Raw genomic sequence first — 18,501 nt, forward strand, 5'->3', positions numbered from 1 at the left:
GTGTAGGTTTTCCTCAGTGGAAATAAACTCTTCCAGAACCATAAAAGTTCTTATTTCTCTATCGATTGTCAATTTCTACTTCTCAGACTATTGGGTTCTATTTTATTCTATTGCAAGGGACGTACCAAATTGATTTACTAGTAAATGCCAAGCAGTATCCTCACTCCTCAACAAGAATCAAATTCCTTTATACAATAACTTCAAATATCTAAGAACATTTCCTATCCGAATTTTACTTCAGACAAGAAAAAAATTGAAACCTGTTTAGTAACCTAAAGAAAAATCACACACACCACAAAATCCATAACCCTCAAAATCTGAAACCTGAAATCTGAAATCTGAAATTTGAAATCTGAAATCTGAAATCTGAAAAATCCCAAATCTTCAAACTCAGAAAACTCAAAGCTTTACCTTTAGTTGCGACTTCGGGACCTTCATCGGGGTCTTCACTGGTGCTGAGCTCCGTTGACCGCGTCATCGTCGAACCCAAACGCCAGCAGTGAGGAGGACTAAGGAGATGACGAGGTTCGGCGGGGACTGATATCAGGCGTCGCCGGTGGAATCACTCCGGCGCTGTTAATGGTTTTGGGTGAAAAGAGACTCATCAGAGTGGAGAACCAGAGACTTTGGTTGTATCGAAGTGGAAAATCTACAGTGCGTTTGAGGCTTTCTACTTCGATTTCTGATTGTTTTTGGGAAGAGATCGATCTGAGCCGTTGCTTTTCATTTAAAGCAATGGACGGCTGTGCTTGACCCATCCGCAACTTAACTATAGCAAGGACGTCCTCTTTGGAACCTTGCTGTATATATATATATATATATATATATAGTGTACTTCTAATTAGCCAAGATAAGTCTCGGATCCTGAATCCGCCACTGCATCAACTACTGATACTTCTTTACCAAATTTCAATTTTTGGACAATAACCATTTCAAATAGCAGTAGCAGCAAATAATTGAGTTCCATCTAGTATAAACCGAACTCCAATCACCCATCGAAATCAGTATTGCCAATCCATATCTTTCACTTTTGTTCAAATGTAGTCAAAGACCAAAACTATGCTGCAATTATTTGTCCAAGAAATCACTATCCTGCTTGGCAATAATCAATCAAACATAGACGTCATACTATTACTACAATTTAACTTCTTTCACCAATTTTCATCTATTAACAACCATATTCTGAAAAGTGAAATTTCAATAAGATAATGATATCAAGAAAATTATCTTCTTCAGTTCTTTCACAAATTGAGAAATCGCGAACTCAAATAGAAGAAAATTAGGATTTCAAGTACCAAATCCAAATTCTTGACAATTGAACAGAGACTGTATGCAAACACTTCAATCGAGTACTTGTAAAGTAAAACCTAAGTTTCGTTGATAGGAACCACAGCTATTTGCAACAAATATCACTAAATCTTTAAGAGTTTTGATGAAGATGTACTTATCTGTAACTGACATCGATCTTGATGCTTTGCTTTGAACAAATTGATGAAGAACAGCTGAAATATTAACAACTCCTTGAGTAATTTCGGTCACCAATCGACCTGGCTCTTGATACCATGAAAGCTTGAAGAAGAAAAACAAGAAAACTGAGAGAGAACTTGTATCAGAAAATGTAGGCTCTGATACATACACGTAAATGTACGTAGACCTGCAGCTATATATAACAAGTACTAGAGTAGCAGGATGATATCACATGGTGTGTAATCAAACTTTTACTCTTAACACTATTCTAAATCTTTTATGATACAGTCACATGTTAGTCGATCTTTAATTAAGAACAAGGTTCTAAAAAACGCTAGGCGCTAGTCGGGCGGTAGTCCGGGGACTTGGCGGTTTTCTTTTTTTATTAATTTTATTTTTACAAACATATAATTATATAAATAAATAAGTGTTAATTAATGTGTGTGTGTGTTTTTTTTCCTTTAAAAATTTTCCTTTTTTCTTTTGGTCTTAATCGTCTCCACTATCTCTCCCCACCAAATCAATAAAAAAAAAAAAAAAAAAAAAAAAAAAAAAAAAAAAAGGATCAAAGGATTTCACTCCTACCCTCATGGTGACTCGAACCCATGACCTGGATCTTAGGTACTGAGTGCTCTAACCACTGAGCTAACACCAAGAAACGTCAGATAGTTCTTCTCCTCTTATATACTATAACATAATATATTTTTTTATTCTTTGTATTTGAAACCAACATGATCTTCATCCAACTAGTGTTGACCTTATCTCCAAACTCCAAAGCATATTTAAACTATTTAGATAAACATAAAAAGAAAAAACCAAACCACTTTAGCCTGGGCTCTTCGCTTCCGATGAGATTCAATCAAACCCACCACCATCAAGCTCAAGCTCTAATATCTCTCTCTCTCTCTCTCTCGCATTGGTTGATCAAGACAGTACCTTTCTTATTCATTGCTTCTTCAATTTTATTTTCTGAGTTTTGGCCTACCATGCCTGTCACGCCCCAAATTTTGAATAAATAAATTCAAAACCGAGATGCGATAACTTAACAAGCACAAGAAAAACACATAGAAAATTTTTCATTTAAATTAAGCAACTAAACAAACTGAGCTCACAATGTCAATACCGACTTGTTCTTTAGAGTCACATATTATATTACAGATAGTTTACAAATTAAACTGAATGAAAATTTAATAAGTAAACACACCCACCACAACTCACTACACAGCGGAAGACTTATAACTAAGAGTACCCTTCGACGTCCACGCTACCAAACGTACACCTCAGCTTTGACGACGATTAATCGATATTCTAACCTGCTGTACATACATGTACATTTGCAAGCATAATTAGCTCTAATGGGCTACGCTCATTCTACCGCCAAAGGTACTAATTCCAACCAAAGGAATGACATGCAGACACACCGCTAGGCGGGCTACAGCCCCAACGTCGGACCACCTCCAGATCGCCGCTAACGCGCCGCCACGCGCCGCGCCAAGATGGCATCAGAAGCTTCTGAAACTGGGAACTGAGGCATATCAGTCCCACATCGAAAACATAGAGAAGATCAACCTCTTCCTCACCTATAAAAGGTCCTCTCCTCTCTCCTCATTAAGGACGCATTCAATACTTACCTACTGTTACTTTGTCAACATAAATACATTGACTAACTTAGGCATCGGAGAGTTGAAGACCGCCCAACGCGGTCTCCCTCTGACGCCCTTTGTATTTTACTTGACAGGTAGCGGAGGCCTTGAGAACGTCACAAGTATAGATCCGCCCACCGGATCAGCGTTAACAAAGGTTCAGCTACCGCCGAACTTTTAGACATTAACACCTGCACAATAAACCCTACACCATGGAATAGTGCACCGGGTTGAAACAACAAACCCAGTAAGCTTTTGCAAGCTCGTGTGAGTAAACTCAATTAAAATGACTCACGTCACGCATGCTTATAATTTCTCAACTTGTGAGATAAATTAAAGCAACAACATTTAACTCCATAAAACACAACCAAACATACAATCACACTAGGTAAAAATTAGTAATCCCTGCATAGAAAATTAGTTCAGGAGATCACCTAAAATCACACAATTCAAATCATAGCAACTCCTGCATATAGTTTAGTTCAAGAAATTACATTAAAACAAACAATTCAAAAGGCAGTAATCCTAGCATATAACTTAGTTCAGGAGATTACATTAAAATCAAATAATAGAAATGAAGAATGAACATAAATAAGGAAGTCAAACAACTCACATGAATAACGAGGAAAACCTTTCAACTCAAAGAAAATAACTCACACCAAAATCACGAGGAATCCACCGATTCAATTTAAGGAAGCAACACACACCAATCCCGAAGAAAACCTTTCAACTCAAAGAAAAGAAACACACACCATGATTCCTTAAAAACCAACATTCTTTTCTCAAAAGAAACAACACATGTCACCCCGTGACAAAATCATAAGAAATGTTAACCTAACAAATCAATATGAAAATCCGGTCCAACCTGGACACGTTGGCAGACAGACTAGAGCTCTAACTGAATATATCGTAACCTGTCACCTCGGCCGAGGTTTAGCCTTACGATAATAATTGCCTGAGGTCACAACTGCGACCCCGGATCCTTAGGTCAACCTGACCCTTAGATCAAAACATTTAAACGAGTCTCACTGGACCCAAAACCTTATTCAAATCACCAAAAGGAGAAATCACAACCTGTGACTCCCACATCTTCAAACACTTTTCAAAACAATAGAAATACTATTTCCCACAACATATTGTTTCCCGAAAAGTCATACCCCAAAACAATATATGAACTGACTCACAAATATTGTTTGCATCACACAATTCTACCAATACATATAGGTTTCCGACATAAGTAAATGTTCAATTCAATAATCTACATATCACAATGCCACACCATCCAGATATATATTCCACATAAATATATATATACATAGTCGTCCTCTCAGGAATGACTACTAATACCAACTATAGTTCATACGTATTAAAACCAAGAAATTCATTTTTATACTTAAATTCATTTTCTTACCTCTGAGCTGTAGCCCTATGAAACGTAGTCGATCGAGCTCATATTATTTCAAACAAATTTTTATTTTCGAAAACGATTTACAATTATCAATCAATTCCGACATTAAATAACTCGGTTCGTAAATGAACCACGTGAGATTTACTCACCTCTAAATCCTGCTGCGTCTTCATACGCCATACGAGATACACAAGTGTAACAATCCGTCTAAACAACTTCGTCAAACACTGTTTGAACCTAAATTTGGCAAGGCCTACGTGAACAAACACCTAATAAAATACGACCTCGATTTAGTACCCGAACACTAAAAACAATTAATTTCCGAACTCCCAAATCAATCCAACAATCCGAAAGTAACGTCAATTGAGGCGAAACTTCATCCGAGACCACCTAAAGTCTCCGGAACACTTCTACGGTCAATATAACAAAACTACAAGTCGATCGGACGGCTGGATCCTCACGGATCGAACATCGATCGAACCGAAAACCCTAAAACTTTGAAAATTCATAACTTGCTCATACGATTTCCAAAAATTACAAAATATATATCGAAATGATCTTATCGATGTGTAGATTAAAAAGAGGAACAGAAACTGTTCCAGGGGTGGGCGGAACCTGCCGGAAAACACCACCACAGCGGCGGCGCCGCCGCCGGCCCAAAGTCAAAATTTGACAAAACTTCCTAAACAAAAGATGAATTCCCCTGCAACGAATTTCAAACTTGCGAGGCCCTATCTATTTATTCCCTCTCTCGAGAAAGATCTTCATCTCAACTCCAATTACAACTTTCATAACTAGCACAAAGTCTGAATCAAAGCCATTTGGCCGGAATTTACCTCGCAAGTTTTGAAAACCGATGAACCCTAGATTCCCAATCTTCCAAATTCGAGCTCCACATGTTGAATCGTTGCAAGCCACCTTGGGAGAAAGCTTCTACGTCCTCTGGGCTTCAAAAGCCCCCAAGAATCACCGCCTAAGGTGGCTGGAATTGTGAGCTCCGATCTGGGCGATTTGCAGCGCCACCGCTTATCTTTCCGGCCTTGTAGCACCGTGCACAGGCCAACCCATGCCGTCAAACTTCCCAGACTTGGAGATGAGACTGAGGAGAAGAGAATGGAAGAAACGATTCGTCGATTGGTGGCCGGAGGAGGGAGAACGATGTCGGCGAAGTCGGCTGGGCGAAACTGGGCTCGGGACCGAAGAGAGAGAAAAAGTTTCCCTTTTCGGAAATTCTGATTTTCTGATATTTTTTTCGGATTTTTCCTATATATACCAAAATGGAAACGTTTTCCGATGGCCATAACTTCTTCATACGAACTCCGATTCTCACGTTCCACATATCCACGAACTCGTATCGACGCGATCTACGACTTTCATGAAGTAAGTTCTAGCAGAATCTAAACGTATAAAAAGTCAACTCTTGAAACGAAGCATTCTGAGCGAATAATTATTCGAAATGCTTTCCGATCCACCTTCGAACCACGAAATAGCTCAAACGAACACATAATTAATTCTTGGAAACCATTAGAAATTAATAACGAATTTCCGGGGTCTTACAATGCCGTTGCCGGAGAGAGTTAGAAACACTGAAACTGAGAGTCAGAGAGAGAGAGAGAGAGAAGTCTGAGATTCCCGTACTAAGTCGAAGCTGAAGCCTAAAAAAAAAAAAAGGCAAAGCGCCTAGCGTCCAACGCCCAATGTCCAGCGCCTAATGCCGCCTAGGCGGCCGCCAAGAAGCCAAACGCCCAGAAGGATCGCCTAGCCTCTAATCGGAACGGTGAAGCCACGCCCAGTGCCTAGGCGCCGCCTAGGCCGATTGTTAGAACCTTGATTAAGAACAGAAGAAAAACACAGAGGCAAGTAAGGCCTATATAGTTCAAGTAGGAGAACCAAAAGCAGACGAATGGATAACCCAGAATAGCACAAAACAGCGTATGGTCAAGGTCAGAGTCATAGTCTTCTGGCTCCCACACAAGAGGCAAAACCACCAACTGAAACAACAAGTCATAACCGTCATAACAAAAAATAAAAAAAACCCAGTCATAACCAAGTTGCTAGAACCAACCAGAAGATTGACCACCAGGCCACCAGGCCAAGCGAATCACACTAAAATAATCTACTTTTTCTTTTTTATCCATATTCCCCGCTTGTTAATATCTAACCAAAATATCCACTAGAATCCTCCATCGCTAATCATCATTTTTTAAATTTACCCACGTCATCATAGTTTGCTAAAAGGCCAAGGTCAAATTTGTCGAGGTAAAGAATAGTTCATAATTAGAAAATTTGTGCATCATCCTACAAAATCCAAAATCCTGATATGAAGCGCTTCAGTGGAAAAAAAAAAAAAGAAAAAAAAAAGAGCTTTAGTGGAAAAAAAAAACGAATAAAAAAATCATCGACAGAAATAAAAATACAATTTTAACCACGTGGTGTGGTGTGTTGGTCGAACGGTTTAGTCTGGAACTCCCAGGTCTAGCGTTCGAATCCCAGCTCCATCCCGTGGCCAGCAGATTTGAGGGACCCTTTGGGTTCGTGCGTCTGCGGTGCAGTGGATTAGTCTGGTTTTGCCTGGCTTTCTCCGCAATGTCGGTGCAGGTGTCCTGGCGCTGGGATACCACTGCATGTGTGTGTGAGTTACTAACAACTAACCGGATCAAAAAAAAAAAAAAGCAAGCTGGACACCTGTCCCATATTGATGACGGACACGTGTTCTCTTAGAAGCTCCACAAGCTGAAATTTGACTCGCTTTCCACCTGATAGTCTGCCCAGTTGATACCGTCCAAGTAATGACGAGGCGGAGAGAGCAGTGGACACTCCGCCATGCAAGTCAGCAATCTGGGCATGTCGAAGAGCGCCTCTTCATCCTCGTAGAAGCCGTCGTTCTTCTTCTCATTCTCGTGTTCCCTCTCCTCGTCCTCGTAGAAGCCATCATTCTTCTTCTCGCTGTCCATCTCAATTTTCTCATTCTCATGTTCCATCTCGTTGTCGTCGCAGCTGCTTGAGACGCCGCCGAATTCCTCAGGCCGAAATGTCTGAGCAGCCTCGGCGGCGGACCTGCAAATGTCGAGCTGGTCTTTGGAAGCCGGAACGGGCAACCGCCAAGCCGAATCAGCGAAATTGAGGCATGCCTGCTTCCCCCTAAGGGCCAATGCCGCCACATCGTGCGCCCGAGCGGCCATCTCAACAGTCGGGTACGTCCCCAGCCAAATTCTGGTCTTTTTGTTCGGCTCCCTAACCTCGCACACCCACTTGTTATTGTTCCTGCGCCTCACGCCGCGGTAGACCGGGTGGCGAGTCTCCTTGAACACTCGCCTACCGGCTCGCTTCTTCGGCCTGCTCGAAGCAAGTATCACCGCTTCGTCGCAATGAGTCGTGAAGCTCGTGTCAGATAAGGAAGACGACTCGGGCTTGTTGATGGAGGAGACTGATTCGAGGCTTTGCTGGTTGGAGTTTGAGAGCTGGTAACTGGAGTTCATCTGAGGTAGAGCTGGTTTGGTTTTCTTCGCTGAGAGTAGACTGTGTTCTGGGGAAAAGGCTTATGAAACAAAAACGACGGGTGGGAGGGCTTATATACATTTTGATGTGGGACCCGTACTTACGTAGACTGGACACGACAACACGCATTTGACTTTGTGAGCGGGGGGCAGGTGGCGGTAATGAGGCTAAGTTTTGGAAGTTGCTGGATTGATGGAGGAAGTACTAGGGTTTACTTTGAAATTGATAGGACTGTGGTGGGAACGGACCCGCCAGCTGGCAGGTGTTACTAAATATCCCTAAAGTGATCGTGGAGAGTGATTCTTTAGAGGTAATTAGCTGCATCAACAATCCAATCTCGAAATGTAATTGGAAGATTTTTCCTCTGTTGAAAGAAATCAGACAAAAGGCTCTTCTTTTTGCTTATGCTCGGTGGGAATGGATTCCCCGTAAAGCGAATGCCGCTGCACACTTGGTGGCTTCTCTTGCAAAGAAGGAGGTGTCATGGGTCTGCAAAGATGGGTCGATCGACCACCACCTTCACTCTTACGTGTTCTCAGAAGTGATGGGTTGCCTGGTCCTCCATGAGTTCTTTGTTCATTTCTTTTGTCTTTTTGAGGGTCTCCTTCCTTGTCCTGTTCATGTCGAACCGGCCGGTGGGAGGGTTGATTTTTCCTCTCTTTTGTTGCTATGTACTTGGTCTGTTTTGGGCCTTCCCCTTGGGCTTTTCCTTGGCTGTTTTATTGATTGAAGTCTATTCACCAAAAAAAAAGTAAGTAAATAATTTGTTTTTGCACGTCGAATTTTTATTGAAATTATATATAACGTTTTTGGTTTGGTTGTGATTTAACATTGTGTGATGTGGCCGCCACGGTACTGGTGTTTGACACGTGATACTATTAGTAGCAGTGTAAGACGTGTTGGGTTTGGTTGTGATTGAACACCGTGTGATGTGGCTGCCACATAACACGTGTTTGACACGTGATATTATTATTAGTGTAAGTCGTGTGATTTGAAAAGAATTTGATTAAGAGATCCACATTTAGTGATCCAGTTAACCCTTTCTCATTATATTTCCTTTCTATCAATTCAGCGATAGAGAAAAGAGTGCGCGTGCGAGATGAACTTTATTTTCCTTTTTGAATCTGATTGAGATCAGTAAGCTATGCGACATGAACTGAGTGAGATGATCATCGCAATTTGTGCTGTGAGGTTGAATTTATCCCCATCCCTAACCTATGTCTATTCCTTTCTGCGTCCTTAGTTGTCGCGGGTCCGTCTCCAATCTCGCCAAGACCTTCTAACGCTCCATGGTGGTTTGAGGATCTTCTAGTTTTAGGTCCCAATTTGGTTAAATTAAATATATGCTGGTGACATCCATTGTTTCTCAAATATTTGATCACGGTACTATAAGTGGATTCCTCTGTTATTACCAGAAATTGAAGTTTTATTGCAGAAACAGACATTGATGTGCTATACATTCTTGATCAGAGCTCTGTTTTGTTTTTGGATTCTTCGTGTTGTTCAGAATATGAAGATAAATTGAACACTACTACAAAATTTGGTTATAAGGACACTGGAAATGAGTCCTCTAATACATTTAAGGACTCTAAAAAAAAGAGTCATCCATCTAGCAGTCATTGTAAGTCATATACAAGGGCACTGAAAAAGTGTCCTCTTTTTCCTACTATGACACATAAACTGTGTCCTTAACGTACGTCCAACATTATTGTCCTCGTAAGTCGTAACCAATATAGGACACCTAAAATGTGTTCTTATATTAAGAAAAATGTGTCCTCTTTACCTTACTAGGACACAATTTGTGTCCTGAAAATGGAAAAAGAAGAGTCATCCTTTGCCTACAAGGAGACATAAACCGTGTCCTTTAATGTTTAAAACCATCCAAAAAAAAAAAAAATCTCGCAAGCATTCTTTAAAGCGCCAAAATGAATATATTGGTCACCACTCACCAAAATACACTATCACAATATGTATATAAATTAAGATCCGATCTATGGAGAATCAACTACAAAATAAAATTAAAAAAGTACCATATATAACTACTATACTAATTTTCTCATTCAGTATGTTCTATCAATCTTGAATAGATCCATAGCTGCATGAACTCCTATGATTTGTCCTTGTTAAAATAAGAACCTATATAAACAAGTCAATAAGCATAAATTTATATAATTGATACAAGGTTTGAATTGGGACACTTAAAGGGTAAACCAATAAGCCATAATCAAATTACAAACATTCCATACTTTACCTGTTATAAAATCCTTTAAGTAGAGCATGTGTTCTGCCACAAAAAAAACAACAATCAAATAGATTAAAAGAGCTTTTTTTTTTTTTTTTTTTACTACCTACTTTATGCAGTCAAAAACACTATAATGTTAAAGGAAAGACACATTATGTGTCTTCGTCAAAGTGATTGACGGAGAGGGAATCATGTAATTAGCAATCACCATCAATCAACATGGATCAAGGACCAATCAGTAGTTTGTTACACCCCACATCCGATTTACCCCTTTTACTGAGTTGCACGAATCACTGTATGTTTTACCATTCGCGGTTATAGTTTTATCTTTTAGGGGGGTGGCTAGAAGTTGACTTTTTATGGGTTAACAATTTGAGAAAATTTCCTTCATGAAAGTTGTAGAGGACGTTAAACCGAGCGCATGCATATGTGGTACGTAAAAATCGGAGTTCGTATGTGAAAGTTATAGCTTAAAATTTGGAAGTTACTGTTCATGATAAAATTTGAATAAAAATGGAAAGTTACCCGGGTAGGTTTCCAAAACCGGAAACCCACCCCTCTTTCTCTCTCCTCTCCCCCGATTCTTCCCCTTTTCCCTTCGGGTTCTCCTCTTCCCCTTCGATTCTTCACTTTCTGGCCACCAACCGGCGTGCAACCGGTCACCACAGGAGCGCCTCAACCCGCTCTTGACACTAGTGACCTAGGATTTTGGAGTTTTGGCCGTGGAAGTCCGGTTCGAAGCAAGGATTGCTCAGGCTGCAGTTTTGGGATTTCCCCGATTTCCGGCCATTCCGGCCACCTCCGCCCACCATATTAACGTCGAAGGTCGGGTTTTTGCTGGAGATCATTTCCCCTAAGGTCTTGCATTCCAATTTGCAGTGTGGAGGTCGAATCGATCAAACCCGATCCTAGGGTTCTTGAATTTTTCTGGAAATTTTTCACCGGCTAAATTGGAGCTCTTCCAGGTAAAATTGGAACTTCTTGTAGTTGAGAAAGAGGTTGGGTCTGTTAAGTAGGTGGTGCTGCCAAAATTTGGTGGCCATTGGTGGTGGTTGCCGGTGGCGCGTGGGCCCCACGTGCAGCCACTGTGGGTGGCGCGTGGTGGCGCGTAGAGCTGAGTTTTAATTATTGTTTTGGCTCCATAAATCCCTTAACGATTGTAGAAGTTTATACATGAAGTTTGGTGGGTATTGGAGGGATTACGAATTGAGTATAAATGATAATTATTGATTTACGTGAATTCGATCGCCGAAATTCTTTCGAATTCACTTTAGAATTTATATATCGATGAATGAATATTGCTGGAATATTGTGGATGGATTCGTTGTGAATTAAGGAGTTGGATTTTGAAGGGGGACATTATGAATTTCAATTTCTAATTATCGTAAAGTTAATTTCCGTCCTGTAAATATATTTTTACGAGTGCTATTCGTATAGGACGAGAGGAGTCTTCGTACGAGGAAAATACCGAGTGACGTCAGGATTGATCTTATACTGTGAGTGGACTTTTATTTTTCAAAGAATGATGCATGCTTTTATTTAATTGGTTCCGAGGTTATAATTTGTTTATCGTATTAATTTCCCAAGCATATGGTTAATTTCAGGAATGGTTTTGGATATTTGATTATTTGAAAGTTTTATGGCGTGCGGGGTCATGTCATTGGGATGATGCTTATTTTCTTTTATCTATTTATTTCCGATGTGATTTCCGGATTTATACTATTTATATTATATTTATATTCGGCGATTTGAGATTTTTATGAGATTTTTGAAATGAGATTTCGATGGAGTAAATCTTTATATTTATTTATCGACTTTCGGTTTTGGCATTGGGAGTGCCTTGATGATGAACTTGGAATTGGTTTTGTTTCGATTTATGGAGATTATGTTTTATTATTATTTTCTCTCCTATTTATTTTTGAACTTGAGATTATCTTGGCGTGTGGGACACGTCGTTGGAAATTCTTTTACGAGAGATGGGGGAAGCCTTATGTATTTTGGATTTACTGGATTTTCGGTTATGTTTCCCTGTGCCATACTGAGGGGTGATTTTATCATGCTAGCATTGATTTTCCGCCTTTGTGGCGCGGTGATGGGATCACCGTAGCCCTTCCGCCTTTGTGGCGCAGGTTACTGTCTCTGTGACAGTAATTTTGTAGCCCGGTATCCTATCGCTACACTTAGTGGCGTAAGGGTATATTACGGGAGTTATGGGAGTATTTTAGCCTGGGAGGCTATCACCCGAGCCTGGGAGGCTCACTGGTATGGCTATTGCCTTCCCCTACTCACTTTACTACTTAAGCTAGCGGGGCTAGCTCGATTTTCGTTTAACCGGCGGGGCTGGTCTTATTTTCCTTGAGTATCAGAGTTCCAACTTTTTCTTTTAAATCGTATGTGACTAGCGGGGCTAGTCGGTTTTCATGAGTGGAACTCCTCTTGTTTTATTTTCGTTAATCATTGCATGCATCGGGAATTTTTAAAGAAATAAATGTGGGAAAGTGTAAAATCCATTTGGTTTAAATTTGTTTATTTTTGTCCACTCACGCTAACGTGTTTTTATGTACTTTCCCCTGGGCCCTTCGGTTTCAAATGCCCAGTTTTCAGTGTTGCTGCTCGGCGTTCAGGAGTGAGCCATAGTGACCGCATCCGCTTCCGTCATCATATTTTGTAGGTTATTTATTTAGCCTACGGTACTCTATGTTAAACTTTATTCCTAGATAGCTCTGATTACTAAGGGATATGTGACCCAAACTTGTATGAATTATATTTGAGGTCTATGACCTAACTTTGGTGATTGTAGTAACTTGTACCATTTGGATATTATGTTTGATGTTGTTAGCTTTGAGATGGGATTGGTGGAATTTGGGAGCAGGGTGGCTCCAGGAGTTGTGGTTGGATTATTAGAAGTGAAATTTGTTTTCCACAGGTTTTGGGTTGTCCATTTTTAAGGGAGGTTATGCCGAAATTTTTGGTAAACCTTCTTTAAAAGTGGATCCCGCAGGGCCACTTCGGATTCCAGGGTGGAATCCGGGGCGGGTCCTGTCATAGTTAATGTCATCATTTTAATTGATATTTCTGTTGTAATTCTCTCACTATATAAAGGGGCTATGAAATGAAATGAGTAGACCAATTTCAATTGTCATTTTACTTTAACATGTAAAACATATCAATATATCAAAATATAATCAAAGAAATCAACTCATACCGTATTATGACAAACCCTATCTTCAAAACTTTACAAGTCTTGTATAAGAATGAAGACTAGCTGGCTAGCGTCTCTGACCTGACTGTGATCACACGATTACATAGAAATAAAAAGGCAAAAGTCAAATTTTATTGGGGGAAAGAATAGTTCGTGATTAGAAAATTTGAACATCATCCTACGTACTAAATCCAAGATCATTGTATGAAGCGCTTCAGTGGGAAAAAAAAAACGAATAAAAAAATCATCGACAGAAATAAAAATACAATTTTAAAAGCAAGCTGGACACCTGTCCCATCTAAATGACGGATACGTGTTCTCTTAGAAGCTCCATAAGCTGAAATTTGACTCGCTTTCCACCTGATAGTCTGCCCAGTTCATACCGTCCGAGTAATGACGAGGCGGAGAGAGCAGTGGACACTCCGCCATGCTAGTCAGCAATCTGGGCATGTCGAAGAGCGCCTCTTCATCCTCGTAGAAGCCATCATTCTTCTTCTCGTTGTCCATCTCAACATTCTCATCCTCATACTCCCTCTCGTTGTCGTCACTGCTGCTCGAGACGCCGCCGAACTCCTCAGGTCGAAATGTCTCAGCAGCCTCGGCGGCGGCCCTGCGAATGTCGAGCTGGTCTTTAGAAGCCGGAATGGGCAACCGCCACACGGAATCAGCAAAATTGAGGCATGCCTGCTTCCCCCTAAGGGCCAACGCCGCCACATCGTGCGCCCGAGCTGCCATCTCAAGAGTTGGGTACGTCCCGAGCCAAATTCTGGTCTTTTTGTTCGGCTCCCTGACCTCGCACACCCACTTGTTATTGTTCCTGCGCCTCACGCCCCGGTAGACCGGGTGGCGAGTCTCCTTGAACACTCGCCTACCGGCTCGCTTCTTTGGCCTGCTCGAAGCAAGTATCACCGCTTCGTCGCAATGAGTCGTGAAGCTCGTGTCAGATAAGGAAGACGACTCGGGCTTGTTGATGGAGGAGACTGATTCGAGGCTTTGCTGGTTGGAGTCTGAGAGCTGGTAATTGGAGTTCATCTGAGGGAGAGCTGGTTTTGGTTTTCTTGGCTGAGACTAGAGAGAGTAGTGTGAGTTGGGGAAAAGGCTTATGAAACAAGAACGACGAGTGGGAGGACTTATATACATTTTGATGTGGGACCCGTGATTATGGGACTGGGACACGACAACACGCAATGGGAGCGCGGGACAGGTGGCGGTAATGAGGACTGAGGAAGTATTTGGGTTTCATTTTGAAATTGATTGGACTCTGACCCGGCACCTGGCAGGTGTCACTGTAAGTAGAAATGTGTTTTTTCCATGCGGGAATTTTGTTTTGGGTTTGGTTATGAGTGAACACCGTGTGACGTGGCTGCTACGTGGGCCGTGCTTGACATAGTGTGTCACCCGTGTGATCCGAAAAGGATCGGATAACTATTTTATTTATTTTTTAATCAATTCAACGATAGAGAAGGACTGTACGTGCGAGATGAACTTTATTTTTATTTTTTGAATTGTGTGAGATCAGTAAGCCATGCTACATGAACTGAGTGAGCTGATCATTGCAATTTGCAGTTGTGGGGTTGAATTCATCCCTATCCTTAACTAATGTTCTGAAAAATGATAGGCGCTAATTTGACGATACCATGGGACCTAGCGCCCAGAGACTTAGGCGGATATTAGGTGATTTTTTATTATTACTTTATTTTATTTTTATTTTATTATATATATATAAACAAGCGTGTGTTTTTTCTTTTTAAAACTTTTTTTTATCTTTTGGTTTTAGTTATCTCTACTCCATCAGAATGTTATGACTGTAATTATATTAACTAACCTCATACCCGTGCGATGTACGTGTTATTGTTGAAATGAGGAAAACGTGAAAGTTTTCTTCTCATCAACTTCCTCAAATTTATATTTTTTGTGCTTTTGTAGATTGCCATAATAGCCCTTTGAGATTATTTTATTCTGAGTTTTTATTTTTATTGTAAAGAGCATTTATGAAAAATTAAAATTTGGTGAAGCCTTTGACACCAAATTTTGGCTTCCCTTTATAGTAGTAGAGATAACTTAAGGGCATAAATAGGATAGAAGGTAGGGTAGGTCATAGGTGGGTGTGTATAAGAAGCTGCGTCCATCAATTGGAAGAAATTGTTTTTTTTTTTTCGTGTAGAATTCAAATTGCGTAATCCAATTATATTAATTAGAATTGATGGACGCAGCTTCTTATAATTGGAAGAAATTGTGTTTTTTTTTTTTTTTTTTTTTTTATTGTGAATATGTTATATGACTTGAACCTAGTGCTCTGCTAGGGTGTTTATCGTTGGCTTTCCCCCTTCGACAAATTTCTCAGGATTTCAAGATTTTGATGGTCATGGCTATTGCTCGTCTGGTAGCTAATCGTTCCTTTCTTGTTTTTGCTTTTGTTTTCTTGCTCGGAGAGCCGCCTTGGTGTGGGCTCTCTGTGGTTACTGCTTGGAAGGGTAGTGTTGCTGTTTGGATGGCTGATCGAAGGCCGAGCTCTAACGGCGTGGATCTGGTTTGGCCTGAGTTGGATGGGCGCGTCTGGGTTTTGGATCGGGGTCGTCAGACTTCCGACGGTGATAGGGATTGTACAATCGATTTGGGTAGCCCTGGTGGTTCGCTGCAGCGTCGGGGTGTTGCAGGAGTGGGGTTGGCCCGACCAGTTCAGGGGAGCGATCAAAGTTTGGAGGATCTTCAGGTTGTCCTGGGCGACTCCGATCGGGTTCAGTCTGATCTAGGATTTGGTTTCTTCAATGCTTGCGAAGGCACCGGAATGGATCTGAAGTTGGTCCGAGGTGATCAGGAATGGGAACGGATTTGGGTGTCTTTCGATCCTGGAGATGATACAGTATCGTCGGCGGTGCACCACGGTGACGGAGGCTATGGGGATGGAGGTTTCCAGGGGTTCCCCTCGACTGGTATCGGCGACGGCGCATATGGTGTTTGTTGGGTGGAAGAACACGTGTGGGATCAAGGAACTAGGGCTGTAGTGTCCCCTACTCTTTGGGCCTGCTCTTGGTGCTGCTGGGCTTACTGGGCCTTGACCTGGTTTGTTACCCTTAGGTTTGGGCACACTGGGCTAGGGTTTCAAGCGAGCTGAATTACCCTTTTGCTAGGGGGTTGGATGGATTGGGTCTTTATGGCCCATAGTGCTGTTTAATTTTTGTTTTGGGTCGTAAAAATCAGTGCCTTAGTTGGAACCATTTTATGTAAGCTTCGAGGTTTCTAGGTTTTTGTTAGAATAAAAGTGCGTGAATTTACTAAAAGGTGGGTGTACTCGGGACTTGTTGGGTTCATATTCTTCTAGAATAGGGATTTTAGAGGTTCTAAGGAACGATTGCTTTCTGTCGATCCCATAGGGGTGTTTCGTTTTTGTACTTCTTGCTAAACTTAATAAAATGGCTGACCTATTTCGATCAAAAAAAAAAACTTAAGGGCATAAATATCATTTTCTAGTTAAAATGTGATTAGAAGAATGCATATGCTTCGTGAACTCTCCCATTTTCCTCTCTGCACCCTCACGTTCTCTACCTCTCTCTCGTCATCCTTCTTCTTCCTCTTGCCAAAATTGATCACCAAATTAATACCCTAAATCTTCGTTGTCTTCACCAAGGAAAGCTCCAATCATCGACCAATTGATAAGTTTTGGTGATCAGACTTAAGATTTGAATTCGATCTCTAGCTTTCTCTCTCATCAGGTTCATCGCTGGAACCACCATTGTCCAATCAAGTCGTCGACGATGTCACGCCCCGTTTTTTAAACACAAATAAAAATCAATATATAATCTCATAATTATACATGCATGATGGTTCATCCATCAATACAAAATACCTGAAAAACTTTTTTCTTTTAACCCAAGTACATACTAATGTCCTGAACCCACAACGTCAATATATACTCGCTCAGCAGAGTCATATATTACACAAGTTTACGAATTAAATTGCCACAACAAAATAAACATAAATGCTCCTTAGAGCTTACTACAGTGGAAGTCATAACAATGGCAAAGCCAACAAAATTTGCTTCCTACCCGTACTGCTGCCAACAGGCTACCTTAGCTTCAGCCACGATTACCCTGACCTGCAGAATTAACCCATACACCATTAAATAGTGTACCGGGTTGACACACAACAAACTCGGTAAGTTTATGAAAGCTTGTATGAGTAACTCATGAACGTCAATCAATAACTCACACCAATGAACTTAAGGAACAATGCAACCATGATTCTTTCCAACATTCCATGTCCTTTCCACTGAAGGGACAACATAAGTCACTGTTGTGACAAAGTACTATTTGCTAACTCAACAATCAATAAGCAAATTCAGTCTCAGCTAGACAATAAAAGAAAGAATACTCTCGAGACTTTGTTTTAAACTACACACTTGTGAGTCTCCAGCAACCTCGACCGTTACCCCCATAAGCTATAATGACAGATAGACTAGAGCTCTAACTGATCGTAACCACTCGCCTGGCCAAAGGCTTGATTCCCTATTTCTTGCCTTGGTCACCATCTGCGACCTGTCACCATCTATGACATATGATTTTCAGACCTTATCTGGTCTTCGAATCAAATGTTAAGTAAGTCGGACCCGACCTAAAAATGTTACAATAATCTACTAATAGATTTCCCCTTCCCTGATCACCAACTGTGACTCTTGGTACAAAGACCAATACATTTAAAATAAGTCACGCTTGACTCAAAAATGTAACATCAAACTCAACACTTTTCAAACAATAGAAAACATTTTTTTCCACAATATTGTTTCCAGAAAAGTCGCCTTCAACAATAATATGAACACAATCATGCATATTGTTCATCACACATCACTCACAAGAATATATATATATTTCACGTAAATATATATATACGTAGTCATTCGCTCAGAAATGCCTACTAATACCAACTATAGTTTGCAGTTAAATAAATAACGCCCAAAATAATAATGGTAACTCCGTTCGTAAATGAACATTGTAAGATTACTCACCTCTGAATCCTGCTGCATCTTTTATACAGAACAAAGCAG

General features: G+C 40.7%; 2 protein-coding genes across 2 annotated transcripts; both read right to left on the reverse strand.

Moving 5' to 3' along the window:
* Positions 1-7,188: 7,188 nt before the first annotated feature.
* LOC133746467 (dehydration-responsive element-binding protein 1E-like) lies at positions 7,189-8,030 on the reverse strand. Its single transcript, XM_062174645.1, has one exon. The coding sequence runs from the start codon at positions 7,995-7,997 to the stop codon at positions 7,236-7,238; it is 762 nt and encodes a 253-aa protein (XP_062030629.1). The 5' UTR covers positions 7,998-8,030; the 3' UTR covers positions 7,189-7,235.
* Positions 8,031-13,641: 5,611 nt separating this feature from the next.
* LOC133746468 (dehydration-responsive element-binding protein 1E-like) lies at positions 13,642-14,559 on the reverse strand. The gene has a single exon (XM_062174646.1). The coding sequence runs from the start codon at positions 14,490-14,492 to the stop codon at positions 13,782-13,784; it is 711 nt and encodes a 236-aa protein (XP_062030630.1). The 5' UTR covers positions 14,493-14,559; the 3' UTR covers positions 13,642-13,781.
* Positions 14,560-18,501: the final 3,942 nt, after the last annotated feature.

Source organism: Rosa rugosa, chromosome 4, assembly GCF_958449725.1.
Source record: "Rosa rugosa chromosome 4, drRosRugo1.1, whole genome shotgun sequence".
Taxonomy (NCBI): Eukaryota; Viridiplantae; Streptophyta; class Magnoliopsida; order Rosales; family Rosaceae; genus Rosa; species Rosa rugosa.

What these genes read in the sequence shown, in the direction of transcription:
- LOC133746467 (XM_062174645.1), bottom strand. Translation starts at nt 7,997, where the DNA reads ATGAACTCCAGTTACCAGCTCTCAAACTCCAACCAGCAAAGCCTCGAA.
- LOC133746468 (XM_062174646.1), bottom strand. Translation starts at nt 14,492, where the DNA reads ATGAACTCCAATTACCAGCTCTCAGACTCCAACCAGCAAAGCCTCGAA.